Source organism: Zootoca vivipara, chromosome 6 (assembly GCF_965207765.1).
Source record: "Zootoca vivipara chromosome 6, rZooViv2.hap1.1, whole genome shotgun sequence".
In the NCBI taxonomy this organism is placed as follows: domain Eukaryota; kingdom Metazoa; phylum Chordata; class Lepidosauria; order Squamata; family Lacertidae; genus Zootoca; species Zootoca vivipara.
Window position 1 is genome coordinate 54,579,811 of NC_142589.1, and position 15,519 is coordinate 54,595,329.

General features: G+C 45.7%; 1 protein-coding gene across 20 annotated transcripts in view; it reads left to right on the top strand.

Moving 5' to 3' along the window:
- The window catches only part of MACF1 (microtubule actin crosslinking factor 1), a 292,907-nt gene that overhangs the window by 166,539 nt on the left and 110,849 nt on the right, over positions 1–15,519 (top strand). For 18 of the 20 annotated variants that reach the window (XM_088672217.1, XM_060275855.2, XM_088672215.1 and 15 more), the window contains 5 exons: positions 1,147–6,567; positions 8,011–8,160; positions 8,829–9,044; positions 10,134–10,283; positions 12,577–12,804. The exons of the other annotated variants lie outside the window; for them this stretch is intronic. In XM_088672217.1, coding sequence (XP_088528343.1) covers positions 1,147–6,567; positions 8,011–8,160; positions 8,829–9,044; positions 10,134–10,283; positions 12,577–12,804 — 6,165 coding nt within the window. The remainder of the gene's footprint in view (positions 1–1,146; positions 6,568–8,010; positions 8,161–8,828; positions 9,045–10,133; positions 10,284–12,576; positions 12,805–15,519) is intronic. 20 annotated transcript variants of the gene reach the window in all.

Genomic DNA, 15,519 nt, shown 5'->3' on the forward strand with positions numbered 1-15,519 from the left:
CCATCTGTTAACTTGTTGTTAACTTGTGGTTGTTAAGTAAACTGTGGCTTAATCAAATCATGGCTTAGAATCGTATGCAAAGCAGTTTATGTTTGGAAGAAACGCATTGAGATGTGTAGGCCTCCTTTCAGCATTAGTTTACCAGCTAAAGCATCTCATCTGCAGAATACAGTAGTCGCCCTGGATGAGCCGAAAGCGCCTCCTGGCTTGCCCTTCCTGCAAATGCAATTGTGATGGAGAGATGACTAATGGCAGACAAGCTGGGTCCTTCAGGCAGTTTATCTTCCATAATCTGCCTCCGGACAGAAGACTAAGGAATCCCAGGGATACTGTTGAGAAATCACTGCTAGATGTAGGTGTGAGCAGTGTCTGAGGTCCTTGTTGCACCTTGATACCTGTTCAAGTTGGTTCCAGTGTTTTCACACACACACACACACACCCCTTGCCCACAGTACTTGCTTATTCTAGGCTGGATTTTGATATGTCATGAGACAGGGCTCTGAAGCCTTCTGAAACACCATGGTGAGGGTGAACTTTGTGCTGAAATGTGAGAGGCTGCCATTTAAGTGGTCAGGAGAAAGAGCTCAATGGCATGGCTGCCTCTTCTTCCATGGACTGCCACTTTTCATGCCTGTGTGTGTACTAAGCTTATGGGAAGCTTGAGGAAGGGGCTAAGCTTGTGCCACTTCCCCTCCTCCCTTTCCCTTTGCTTCCTGTTGGTGACCCTGTCTTGTGGCTCTTCTGTGCAACCTGTCTCTCTCTCTCTGCATATATAAATGCCAAAGGGTGGTGAGTGCATGGCACTCTCTCTTTCCTCATCTGTCTTTGTATCTTTATGTGGAACATCTTGGCCACTCGGTCCATCTTGCTGCTTTGGCTGCTTTGCTCCTCTTGACGGGTGTCCGAAATGTCTCAGAGTAGCCACTTATGGCTGGCTAGATTGAGCTCCAAACAACCTCCAAAACCAAAATCTTACAAAAGAATCCTTATTCATTGGGGAATCTGCTCTCTAGTACCTTAAAAGACTGAGACATCATTGGACTTGGGGGTGCTTTATAGTTAACAAACACCTTCATAGTAGTTTCCCGGGTCTTAAACTTTTTTTCTCTCTCTCTCTCTCTTCCCCCTCCCCCTTCCTCTCTTTAGGGAATTGAGACTGTGGCAGGAGTGCTGGACCTTGGCACAATGGAAGTCTTTCCTGTTTGGGGGGCCATGCAAAAAGGTCTCCTAGACCAAGAAACAGGCCTTATACTGCTGGAAGCCCAGGTGATCACAGCTGGCCTTGTGGTTCCCAATACCAGTGAAAAGCTCCCTTTGGCAGAAGGCCTGGCACGAGGCATCATAAACGACAGGATCTACAAGCTACTGGAGGAACTGCAGAGTGCCGTCCAGCTGGTAGACAGCATAGATGCCAAAGGGAAGCAGTTTCTTCCACTTGTGGCTGCAATGGAAGATGGAACCATCAGTGAAAGCATTGGGCTGAAAATCTCAGAAGTGCAGATTCTCACTGGCGGGTTTGTAGACCCTTCCAGCCAAGGCAGGATCAGCTTAGAAGAGGCTCTTCAAAGAGGAAGCATTACCACCCACCTTCATGGGAAGTTGGTTTCGCGTCTGAGGTCTTGCAAGGACTTGATTGACCCCAATTCAGCCAAGAAAATTAGCTTGAGCAACCTGATGCAGCAGTGCATCCTTCACCAGGAGACAGGACTGAGGCTGCTCCCAGTGAAACAGCTGGCAGGTGGGATGGTGAGCTTAACTTCAGGCCGGAAAGTGAGCATCTTCCGTGCAGTTCAGGAAGGGCTAATAGAGAAGCAGGTGACTGTGAGGTTGCTGGAAGCACAGCTCTTTGCTGGTGGCATTGTGGACCCCAAAAGCGGCCATCGACTGACTGTGGATGAAGCCATAAGACATAATCTGATTGACCAAGATCTGGCTTGTGCCCTTCTGGTCCGACAGCTACAGACAGGTGGTATTATAGATACGGTTACAGGAGACAGGCTTTCACTGGATGAAGCAGTGAGGAAAGACTTAGTAGCATCAAGAATTGCTGTAGTGATTCTAGAATCCCTTTGGTCATTTATGGGTCTTCTGCAGCCCAAGTCAGGTGAGATTCTCCCTGTTACAGATGCCCTGGAGCAAGGCATCTTGTCTTCTGAGCTGGCCCATAAGATTCTAAGCAAACGGCAACACATTGAGGCACTTTTCATACCCCAAACCAGAGAGATCCTGGCCTGGGAGAAAGCTGCTGATCGAGGGATTCTGGGCAGAGATGCCATCGAAAAACTGAAATCAACCCACCTTCCTGATGTCATGCCAAACATGCCCCTTGCAGATTCTCCAAGCAGGCAGGAAAGGAGTATCCTCCCCTCAGATAGCCCAGGGGACCTTAAGAACCAAAGCAAATGTCCACAAAGAAGCTGTGAAGAAAGGACATTGTTTCATTTGATGACTCACAGCTATGTCAACATCAACAATGGCCAAAAATTGCTACTTGTAGATGGGGAGTTAAGTAACCTTGCTGAAATGCTTGTTGCAGCTCAAGATAATGGATCTAATGCACATCCCTTAAAAACTAGTGAAAGCCAACCCCAACAATGGGATGATTTTGAGGATGGGAAGACAATAACTGTGGTTGCTAAAGCCCATAATGAATTCGCTTTGAAGGAATTTGAATTCAATTTATCTGTGTCCAAAGAAGAGCCTGAAAGAAATATGCCCTCAGAAATTTGTCCATCTAACGAAACACTTGAAATAGATATTGGAAAACTTCCAGAGAAAGAAATAGAATGTGTGAATGTAAAGACGCCAGAGATGGAAGTGGATCCTATGGGAGACCTTAAAAGTGAAATGGATGACTCCAGAAGAGAGCAAAACCTGACAATGAACCAGAGCAGGGATGAAATTGAACTGCCAGGGTCCAAATCCACCAAGGACTCCAGCTTTGAAATAGAATCCGCAAATGTGGAGATCTCGTGGGAAAATGTTACATTTGCAAAAATACAGGCAGAAGAGATGGTTTTCAAAGAGTGGGAGACTGGTATTGAAATAGATCCTGTTGAAAAAGGAACCGCTATATCCACTGTTGATTTGGAGAAACCAGAGGAATCTCAAAATTTGAAGGACAATGCTATTGAAAATGTCACTCTTGCAGCAGAAGATGCAGCAGGCGCTGACTCTATGAATTGGCTAAGTATTAGAAAAGTGAGAAATGAATCAGTTGAAAGTCTTTATCAAGCTGAAGGGAAATCTACAGATGACCATATTATGGAAGAACAGTTGAGGATTGAAGGAAAAATGGATCATTTCCATCAAACTGATAGTTCTGCATCACCAAAACTGTCCCCAGACTTGGGAGAAGACAACACCCTTAAAATATTGCTGATGCAGCTTCAGGATGGTGGCATAATTCATGAACAGACAGGGAAGAAGATGCTCCTAGATGAGTCAATTGCCTGTGGAGTTGTACCCAGCCATACAGCCATAAAACTGATGGACAAGATGAAAATATTCAGTGGCTTCTTTGATGCTGAGACCTGTGAATCATTAACCACTGAAGAAGTAATTGGTGAAGGACTGATGGATGAGAAACTTATGCAGAAGGTGCTGGCATCTGATCAAGCCATAAGTGGTGTTATAGATCCACTTCGAAAAACCATTCTCTCCATCAAGGATGCATCTGAGGTTGGTCTGTTGGACAAAGAAACTGCTGCACGAATCCTGGAAGGGCAAGTAGTTACCGGTGGGATTGTTGACTTCAAGCGTGGCAAGAAACTGTCAGTCACATTGGCTTCTAACCATGGCCTCATACAGCAATCTAACCAAGAAGATCTTAAGAAACTAGAGAAAGCATCTAAGGGGAAAGGTGCTGAGGATGCAACCAAAGAGAAGCTAATCACTTTGCAGGCTGAAATAGGAGGCATCTTAGATCCTAAAACTAAAGAACCTTTGACAATCACCCAGGTTGTGGAAAAGGGATTTCTCACCAAGGAGAAAGCCTTTCAACTCCTGACCAAGCAGATAGCTGATGGAGGGATTATTCACCACAAGACAGGCTTGAGACTTTCCGCGGAGGATGCTGTGGAACATGGATTGATTGACCAAGGCTTCTATGAAGATCTCAGAAAGGCAGAAAGTATATGCTTGCATCAGTACATTCACCCAGAAACAAAGGAACCTATGCCCTTGCCTCAAGCTGTATCCCTGGGATTAGTCAGCTCAGATTTTCAAAACAATGTTCAAGAAATACAAGCCTCAACTGGAAGCATATTTGACCCTGTTTCTGGCCAGAAGATTATATTGGCTAAAGCTGTGAAGGAAGGACTCTTGCCCAAAGCAGTTATGGAAAAGGCCATTGCATCCTCTGGAATGAAGCATGCAATAATTGATCCAGAGAGCTGTAGGCTGGTCTCCTATCCAGAACTGGTCAGGAAAAGCAAAACTGACATTGAGTCAGGGCAGAGATACTTGGAAGTTGTTCCTTTTCGAGACCTCAAAGATGAAGTGACTGGGAATGTACTCTCATATCCACAAGCAGTTAAGCTTGGCAAGGTAGACCCCATGCTTGCCTTGAGGTTGTTGCAGGCTCAAGCAGACACAGGTGGCATTATGGAGACTTCAACCTGTCAAAGGTTGACACTGGCATCTGCTTTGGAGAGAGAAGTGCTAGATAAAGATACAGCTAAAACCATTGCTGTTAATCAGCTCTTGGCTGGAGGAATTATTGGTCCTAAGAGTGGAGAACGAGTAGCGTTAAAAGAGGCAGTTGAGAGGGGCTTAGTCAGTGAGGAATTAGCCAGCGCAGTTAAAGAAAGTGTTCCAATAAGCAATGATACATCTGAATATGAGAACCTGGAAGAACGTGAAGATCAGCAGCCTCAGCTGTTGCTGCAAAATGGGACCTCCATGTCTGAAGTGTTAGGCTTTTGTGAATATGCTGCTGAGAATCATGATGAGAAAGAGACTCCAGTACCTTCAGCTATGGAGAGCAGCCTAACTGGTGAGGCCACTAACAACTCTTCAAAAGGGATTCAAGAGATGCCAGAAGAAGTGGTTGAATCGGTGCCAGCCTCCTTTCCTTTTCCTTCTGCACTGGATAGTTTGGCCAGTCAGCTTTTAGCAGAAGGCAGGCTGGCACCTGAGCTTGCCTATATGTTAGACCCAGCTGATGCCCTGAAAGTTAAAGCGCAGAAAAAAAATGTTAGGAGGAAAAGCAAGTTGAGAGGGAAAGAACTCCTGAAAGGCGAATTGGAAAAGCAAGGAGGAAACAATCAGGAGATTGAAAAGAAATTGGAAGGAATTGTGTCTCAGGAGGAGAAGTTTGGGATGAATGTGATGATGAACCAGACAATTAATGGGGACCAGGAACAAGACAAGAGATTTACTCAGGAAGAGAGTGATGCTGCAGCCATTGTCCTCCAGAATAAAGCTCAGGGTATCGTACACTTGGAACCTCTGGAGGTGTCAACACCCAAGAAACTCAGTTCTGTAGGTCAGACGGAGGAAGAAAATGATTTCATAAATTCTGAAGGACTTCCTACAGTTGTAGAGCCCAAGAAACAGGCCTCTGATGAGCTGCTGTGTGCGGACATCAAGACTGAACTACCAAGCCCTGGATCTCAATTAAGACCCTGGGATCTTCTCACTTCAGAAAGTATTGACTTAAAAAGCACCAAGAAGAAGAAAACAAAAAAGAATAAAAAGCAGTCTGCTGCCCCAACAGAACCACTTAGGGTGTGTGGCTCTTCCCAAGAAAGGTCATCCCCTCCTAACCCAGATTCCAAGGAAACTTTGATGAGAAGGATCAAGGAGGAGTTGGCCTCTGGGGTTCTAGAATCGTTCCAGGAGAATATATCTGACAGGGTGACCAGCAGCCAGACCACAGTAGAACAAGCGGAGGTTGAGAGACTAGATCCACAGGCATTTGGAAAAGAGAACAAGCAAGACAGAATTAAAGCGAACATCACAGATGATCAGAAAGTGAATGTTACCCCAAAGACAGAGTCACCCAGAGAGTTAACAGAGCAAGAGACTAAAACTTACCAAGATTCCTTGGTAGAGGTAGATAATCTGGAAGAAAGTGTATCTCAAGAAAAGGCCAAAGAACCAATTATCTCAAAGGTCCAAAAAGCTAATGTTACTACTAAGGTAGCTGGCACAGAATCCTCAGGGCCTTCTGCACTCAAGACAGAACCTGTGCAAAATAGAGAGATCCTAGAGGACAAGATAAGTCATTATCATTCTGTGCCTTTGCTCAGACAAGAGGATGCTGTCCAGGAGCTAACTAGAAACTATGGAAGTGCTGTTGTCAAAGGAGTGCCTGTGGATGCAGAAGCAGAAGAGATGTGGCACATTGGTTCTATGGGAGACAAGAAAATGGAGCCAGAGGCACAGATGCTGCAAGACCAAGAGTTTCCAGAAAGCAAGAGGGATATTTCTAGGCGAAAAGCACCTATGCAAGACACTGAAACCTCAAAAACGACCAGAGAAAGCAAGGATGCTGATGAACCCACCTGTGTGGTTGAAGGCAGTGGGGAGGAGAGATGCCAAGATACCCCCAAACTTGCCAAGGTAGGTGGACTTATTAATCTCAGAGTCATTTATTCATATTGTGAAGCTAGCTGGACAGCTGACATGAAAGTATATCTCTCGAGCAGTGGTGTAGGGTGGGTTGGGAGACACAGGGGAGTGCACCTCTGGCACTCTATCAGAGCAGCAACAGCATCTACCAGAACACCAGGGTAATTTATGGAGCCTCCTCACTCTGGTGAGTAAATGAGGCACTAATGAGGCTTTCAGCTTTGTGACAGATAAGCATAGAGGAAGTCAAGAACATGAGAAAAAATAAGCAAGAGGCTAAATGCTTCTCTCCTTTGAATTCATGCAAGCAGTTTAAATTGTAGCATTTTCCTTTTGGCAAGGTGATTTGCATTCCTGGTGAAATGCTAACAGTTGCATTTCAGCTTCTGGATTTTTTATTTTTTATTTTGCTGAAGCTTAGTATATTTTACCTGTTGAATCTATGCAGTCAGGAGGGAACATCTCTACATTTAAGGAGAGCTGACTCCTCAGGAAACTATGAACATGATTGCAGCCACGCTTATCTTGATGACTTGGCCATGGATGGCTCTGGGAGCTGCCATGATGCACTTCAAATTCTACCACTACACCACTGCTCTGGAGGCCAGGTAGTCCGCGCTGAAGGAGCAAGCTAAACCAGGCCCCCTTCCCTTTGGTGCAGCCCTGCCTATGTCTTCCTTTACAGTTGCCCAGCTTCAGTGAAGAGGGGCAGGTGGAGAGGTGGCTCTTTCCCCATCATGGTTTGGAGCTTGACTTGCCCCCTAAGAGTGCAAGGAAGATGAAGTTAGATGCCCAATATATGTGATATAGTGGGTGGGGGAATAGGGTACCCTCCAGATGTTTTAGACTCCAACTTCCATCAACCCAACCAGTATGGCCAATGATCAGAGATTATGGCAGTTGGCTACCCCTGAAATACAGCCTGAAAGTCAGGGGTGGGGAACCTCAAGTCTGCAGGCCAATTTAGGCCCATCAGGCCGCCCAGTCAGGCCTCTGCAGCTGTTTCTGGCCACACTACAACCTCCATTCATTCAGCTGACACCACATGGTAATGACAGGTGCTTGCTTGTATCAGGCTGTATTGAGTGGATATGGTCCTGCCAGAAAGCATTTGGTGCCAAATGTAAGAAGGATTTCTTAACCAGATGTTGGAAGGTTGATAGCTAGGTAGACTGGTGAGTCCCTCCTGGGAGAGAGTCTCAAGAAGACAGGCCACTATCAGGGAAACCTTACAATCTCTTTAAGAATTAATATTTTATATACAAATATAATATTTTATATACAAAAAATGAAATTTGGCCACACAAGAAATGCAGTTTTTAGATGAGATAAGCTAGAACCATGCAAATAGAAAAGTCCAAGATTGTTGTGCTTTGTCTATATCTCTGTCCTATTCTGTCTAAAACCGGTGTTTTAATGCCTCTGACTCCATAGGCTTCACACAGCAAACAGCTTTGCCTCAGCTATGATGAGAAATTAGTTGTGCTCCTGTCCAGAGTGCGTGACATTGAGATGCGCATCCAGCGGGTTCAAGTTGCAGATCTGAGTTCAGCAGCACTGCGGGAACTGCTTCGCCAGGCTGAGGTAAGAGGAGCGGCTTTGGTTTTCACACCTAAAGGTCACTTTCCCCAGTGGGCTGGCCACTATGGCAATTCACAGGAGAGCACCTTTGTTCCTTGTCAACTTGCTCTGCCTGTAAGCTTCTCAGGGAGTTCTGAAGCGTCTCGTGGCACCTCAAATTTGTTAAGGCGTAAGCTTTTGTGGACTACAGTCCACTCGATCAGATGAGTTACTGTTGCTGTTCATTCTTTTCACATCCTCTGCAGTTTTTGCAAAGTACTTTTAGTCTTTGGTCCGATCTACCCCTGTGATATAGATCACACTAGGCGAATGAGGCTGAGAGAGTATTGTGTGTGTGCACGCATGCCGAAAACTGTAGAAGGGAGTTCAGGGCCATTGTGAGAATTGAACCCTGGTCCACACCCTTATACCAGATTACAATTGTTGGTTTTGTTTTTTTACTCCTACTGGATTGAACTATTTGGACCAAATCTTGCTTCATGCTTGGACAATGACACATGTACAAGAGCTTCTTGGGTTCTGCTGCTTGGACAGGATTTACCATGACCTGAAAAGAGTTGAGAAGCCCTAACAGCAGACAGGGGGAGTGTGTGGCTCAAGTTCTAGCCAGCCTTGGCAGGACCATTTGGCTTGCTTAGATGTCTGCTTATAGGTACCCTTTTGCCCCTTAGGCCTTGGACGCAGAGCTGAGGAACTTGTCGGCTCCAATGAATCAGGAGCTGGAGGCAGTGAAAGGGATTGTATCCAGCCCTCCCTGGGAAGTCCCTGAGCAATTACTGAAAGCTTTGGAGAAAGATGCCAAGAACCTTCAGAAGTCTTTTGGCTCCGTCAGTGAGGCCCTGGACTCTTGGCTACTGAACCTTCGTGCTGCGACAGAAGCAGAAAAGGTACTGCACTCCTTACAGCCTTCCTTTAGCTAGGAGGCTCCATGTTTGTTCAAAGAAGGTGCTTGCCGATTCTATGGAAAAGGAATGTTCTTGGAAGCACAGGACCCACCCTTCCAGGGTCCTTCCAGGCAGGTGTTTATTGTGGGGTGACTGCTCCTCGCACATGCAGGAGTTGTTGTTTTTGCAACATCCACACAACATCATTGGCATCAAAATGCCAGCCTGTATCCCCCCCCCCCGTTTAATCTGGATCTACGCTTTCTGGGGAAAATACAGTGTTAAAAAAGAATCCTGTTGCAATATCCGAACAACTTTTATTACAATATTAAATTCCTGTCTGGAAGCAACCCATATTTTTCCTAGAAGGGGTAGAAAATGGGCCAAGGTATGCAAGCAAAATTGAGCTGCAAAGGTTTCATGTCTGAATGTCCCCCCCCCCACACACACATTGCATAAGTGGAAGTTTGTTTTATTCATTCATTTCACAATATATATATATACTACTTGATAGTAAAAATAGATCTCAAAGTGGTCTACAAAAATGATAAGCAATAAAATTATCAATAAGAAAAACCAGCCATTATTCACAGTAGATTAAAACTCACATCAACTTTCTAACCCCCGTTTGTCCTTAACGTGCCATTAAGAGCATAAGAATATAAGAACAGGCCTGCTAGATCACACCTACACCCATCTATTCCAGCATCCTGTTCTTGTTCTCTTTGTGGGCAGCAGATGATTTGGAGGAAATGCCAAATAATTAAGCAATAGGAATTTCTTGCATACTGAAAAAGACTTCCTTTGTAGCGCTCCCCCCCCCCAAAAAAGTGGCAAGCATTGTTTAAAAAGCAGCTATTGCTACTGCTGCTATATGTGAGCCCGTTCACAAGAGCTCTCCTACCACATGGATCTTGAGGGAAGAGTCACCTTGTGGAGACACTTTTGCTTCAAGAATAGGCCAGAGTTTTGCGCCTGTCAGCTAAAATGCCAATATTTGTTAAGGTTCGGCATCTTTGGCTGACCTTGGTTTGCCCTTTTGTTCCTATTCAGGTTTTAATTATTATTTCTCTGTTGTTGTTTCATTTTGAGGCTGAAATCCTGGCGCAGCATGAGAAGCTGCAGGGCAGGCTCCAGGAGCTGCTGAGCTGGGCGTCTGACACCACAGAGTTACTCAACCATCTAGAGTCCCACACTAAAACTGATGCCAGCAGCTTGAATTCCTGCCTCCAGAGCTACAAGGTAGTTGCCATAGCAATGTCACAGGCTAAGCCTGACTGGGAGGGTGGTAACTTCCCACGGAGGGGGTGGGGAGTTCCTGGTTGTCCACATGCTAACTAGGGGGCCTATACTCTCTGCTGAGAGCACCCTTGGGACCAGACACTTTGGTACTTCTGCCTTGGCTCACTTCATTTCAACCATGAATGCAATTATCCTATCAGCTACTCAATATTTGTAAAAAGGCATATGTTTAGGAAGCTGTCCTCAGTATTTACAAACTCATTCTGGGACCTTTCCAGCTCTGCAAATAACAGTTACCCACATGAGAATGACCCTCCTGTATTGGATCATTGGTCTGCCTGGTTGAGTGTGTTGCTCCCTTATGGAGCCAGATGCTTCAGGGTATTTCACAAACAGGGCTTTTATGGTGGTAGCCATTTCCTGCTAGTTCCTAGGCAGCATCCTGACCACCAAAGGTTGCCTTTATGGAAATTCTGGTGGATGAATTAGGAGGGCCAGAGAGAGGCCGGTAGGCCTCTTTCCCCCCCCTCATTCATCCCCACCCCCACCCCCGCACCCTCTTCCACTTTTCTTTCATTGCCCTGAGTTGCCCTCCTTCTACTCCTGTTTTATTTCCCACCCCCACCTCGCACCTTTTGGCAAGATTCAAGAACTCTGCTTAGTGGAGACTCCTTGCTTGCCTAGGCAAAGCTCCACTCCCCCCACCCCCACACCATGCAGGGTGGTCTGCATTATGATCTAAAAATGGATCTATGATGGCAATTAGCATCACTCATGCATTTTGCGCCAGTAGACAACATAACCGTTTGTGCAAGACTGTGATTGTTGTAAGTTATAACCATTTATGGCTATGAATTGTGTAGCTTTATGATCTGGCATTTGGGGGAAAAAAATATTTCCTCTTCTCCGCCTGGAGCTCTTGAGAGCTTTTTGTGGGTGTGTGGCATGGCTGAGTTTGCTACTGGCTCCTCCCAAGATAATATGGCTGCGAAGCCAGATCTTAAGCTGCATGACCTGCTATTTGGGGAGAGTGGTAGGGCTGCCAGCCAATTCCTTTCTACTTAGAACAGCCTTTGCCAATCCGGTGCCCTCCAAATGTTTCAGACTACAACTCCCATCAGCCCCAGCCAATGTTGGTTTGACTTAGAATGTAGCATTGCCAGGCATTTCTTGTTTTTCTGGGTGATGAGAAGCTCCCCAGGGCAGGGTTGGTGGGGTTTAGCTTCTTTGGGACAGGAAGGGAAACCAGAGCATACCCTGAAGTCTTAGGGTGTAGTTGTAATGTATATTTTAAGATATTACAAATGTAAGGAGAGCATTTGGGAAGCAAACCAAGACTTCTGCATCAGGCTGCAATTCCACATCAGGTTCCCAGGGAGAAAGAGCTTGTACCCTGGGATGCCTCTAAAGTTTTGTGTGGAAAAAATTGATTTCAGTTCTCATTTCCTACCAGCTATGCATGTCCTGAAACAATATGTGAACTGAAACACAGCCATCCTTTGAAATTCACACTTCTCCAAATTTTGTGTTCCTTTCCAAGCAAATAATTAGTCAGGGCAGTCTCGAGCAGGTCGTGCGCCCTGGCGCTGAGGGGCAGAGATCGCTCCGGCGCCCCCGCAGGGCGCAGCATGGCTTCTGCGTGGCTTTGCCGCGCAGCGCCCGGCCTACCGGCCCGGCGCCCCACACCACCGGGACTCTACCTAGAGCCGGCCCTGTAATTAGTACAAAAATGCATATACTAGGAGAAAGCATACGTAAGTGCACATATTAATGAAAATAGCATATTAAAATGCTTTATATTAGGGGGGAATGGCCTGCAAAAATATGTTTATTGGGCAAAATTACATAACAGAAATGTGTGTAATTGAAGTATATACTAAAATGCTGTTGAATTTTCATTAGGACTTAAAAACCACACACAATCTGGTGCAAAAATGTGAATGGGAAAAATAAGAAAATGAGAGAAACTGAAAATGACAGACTGACCCATCCTTAGGTACTTCACATTCACCCACTCACAAATTCATGGTGTGTGAGAGACAGAGGGGCAGAGAATAAATTCAGACTGGCTCCAAACTATTTCTCTGCCCTTCTCCCTAGCTCTAAGTGTGTCAATTTCAGGCCATTGGGGAAAGCATCCCCCCCTGATGAAGGACCATTAAGGCTTTTTTGTTTTAAAGTCTCTGGTCACTTGGTCATTCAAGCAGGTGAAACTTGCAAAGGTATCCTGCGGGTGACTGAAGTCTCAAAGTGGCTACATTTTCTCCCTCTTCCCCTCTCTTGACATGGCCAGGAGCTGAAAAGGCCCCTTGCAGATACCAAAGCTCAGCTTGATGCAACAGCCCTTGACATTCAGTTCTTCATTTCTGAGCACGCTCAAGACTTGTCCCCGGAACAAAGCAGGCAACTGTTGAGGCTGCTGAACGAGCTGCAGACATCCTTCCGGGAACTTTCAGAGAGGCTGGCCACCCGGGCAGAGGTCCTTCAGGTCTGTCTCCAGCAAGCGGAGCAGACAGATCAGGTGACAGTGGTGGAGTGGCAACCTCTTTGCTGTGTCGTATTTAACAGGGAGCAGGATGTGTGTCTTTTCCTCTTTAACCAAGCTGCCCTTCCTACAGTTTCTGTACACGTCCTTTTGCAATTAAGTTGTGGCATCATAGAGTGCGTCAGCTGCTGCTTCAAAGCAGAGAGATGCCTCATTTCTGTGTCTCTCTCCTTCCATCCTCCCTTTCACAGAGTGAGTCAGGACTCCAAATAGGTGGGGGACACCAGTTAAGCTTGTTTCTGTCATGGCGGTGGGGCTGAATCTTGCCTCTCAATGCCCTAAAGTAATGCCCTGGATGGAGCAAGAGGGAAGAAAGCAGAGCATTAAAAGTGGCACATTTGTGACTCAAGTGTTAGCCCAGGGTCTGGGGGACTTGTTGCTAACTGTAGTTTTTAGCTGTAGTAGATGTTTAGGTGCACATTATGAGTGCAACAGGCACAGTGGTCCAGTTTTGCACATGAACGAGCAGCCTGCTAGCTTATGCTCCGGAGCTGTGTCTGCTGCGCTCCTCACTTTGTAGAGTCAGGAGCAACAAACCATGAGCTCTGCTTTAATGTGTTGTGCAAAATGCTGCTCGTGGCTTGTTTATCTCCAAACAAGCCACACTTAGTAAGCCAAGAGACTGAGCACCAAGCTTTGTTTGTAGAGGAACAAACCAGGAGTGCTGGCTTGTATGTTATGGTTTGTGGCAGGTCGGTGGAACCCTTGGCCTGCAAGTCTGTTTTCCTCCAGCCATGCTCACTTTTCTCCCACCTCCATCATCTGATTTCAGGTGTGTCGAGAAAGCTGTGGGTACCAAGGGAGAACCTTTGCAAGCAGTGCTTGCTGTTGGTAACTGTTTAAATTTTGGGGGGTTCCAACCTGCTGGTCAAAGGGGATCACCGTTACCCATCCCTGGTTTAGGACTTGACAAAACGCATGACATGGTAGAAATAGTGCAGGGTTGTTATCACAGTTGCACACAAGGCCCACCCAGGGCTGCAGTTTAATCAAAATCCACCTCCCTCCCCCTGTTCCTCTGACTACTCTCAGACTGGAGAAAGTCTTTTATGAAAAATGAGTACAGTCTCTGCAAACATAGTTACCCTTCCAGCCCCTGTTCTGTCTTACATTTAAGGGTGCTCTTGCCCTCGGTGTACTTTTACCAGCAGATATAAACACATTCTTGGTTATCCTCAAGCTTTCCTCACTTTAACAGCCTAATTTTGATGCTGTTGTTAAATAATTGGGAGCAGAAATCCTTGCCAATCCATTGCAGATCAACCAAAGATCTACCCAGTAGGTCCAGTCTCCCATTGCTTACCCCTGCCCTTTTTTCAGAAGACTATCCTTAGAAAGCATAAATATAAATGTGGAAGGATTGTGGGCTCAGCTCAGTTCTGGTGTTTAGAACCCACGTCAGAGACACTCGCAGGCTCCCGTTGGTGGATCTTTGGGTTCTAGTGAAGCACAAAATAGATCCAGCAAGCTTGAATTCTGCCCTCCACTGATCTAGAGAATGTAGAGTGAATATTCGAAGAACAGGAAGAATATCTGCTACTAAGACCCTTGCTGTGCTTCTGAGTTCAACAATGCATCCTCTTTGGCCCTTAAGAAGTGTACACAAGGATGCTCAATACAGGTGTGCTTTTGCAGCCCCCATAACTGCATGCCCCTGCCTCTCTTTTTCCTTCAGACACTGCTAATACAAATAAGGTTTTGTTTAACAATTGTCCTCTTGTAATGTGTGCCTATTCTGCCTCTCTTCTTTTTGTGTATGTGTGTTTGTGTGTATTAACCGTTTTGCTTTGCCTTTTCAGATTCAGTGTGCTCCCATCCCTAATGCGAGAAGATCTTGTTATGCTGCTGAAGAGTGCTTTTTTAGCAGTGTTCTTTTCCCCTCTCCCCTCCTCAAACTGCTTCTGTTATTTGGCTTAAGGAATGTCTGAAAATGAACAAAAAAACCCTGTTTTTCATTTGGCAGAAGTTTGTATGTTTTGATCGTAAGGCACCAAGGGAAAGACAAATTGCACACTGGTTGGAAGAAGGATGGCCCAGGGTCACACATCATGCTCAATGACACCCTATTTGCAGGACTCCCAAGAGGATAATCTGGGACTTGGTTTGGTGCAGTGTCCAACATTCACTCACACTCACTCTGTCTCTCTTTAGCTCTCCCACTGTTCCCAGAAATAACATTTTTTGGGTTTATAGCAGTTGTGCAAGGTCATTCAGCACAGCTTGTTATTCCCCAGGTATCTTTTGTTCTTGAGACTGGGATGCAAAAACAGGGCTTCAAGCAAAAGTTGGGTTAATTGCTTTCTAGCCCTGACAGCATAAGCCAGAATAACTACCTCCATGGAAATGATTTATGTTTGGGTTCAGTGAATGTGTTTCCTCCACCCCTCTGTGGGAGAAAGAGGCAAAGAGGCATGAAAAGTGTTACATTGGAATGCCAAAAAAAAAAAAAAAAGGATTTTGCAGGAAAGGTCTTCAAGGAGGAGACCAGATTCTTCCTTCCTCCGATTTTCCTGCAAGAGCCACACAGATTTTGCCATCCATTTTCCCTCTGATAAGTCATCTTTCAAGGAAAAAGCCATCAGGTCAACATCAGTCCTTGATAAATGGGCTGCTAAGAGAGGGAACTAAAGGCAGAAGAAAGAACCTAGATGACAAATGACTCCGTTTTAAACCATATGCGCTTTGTTGTGC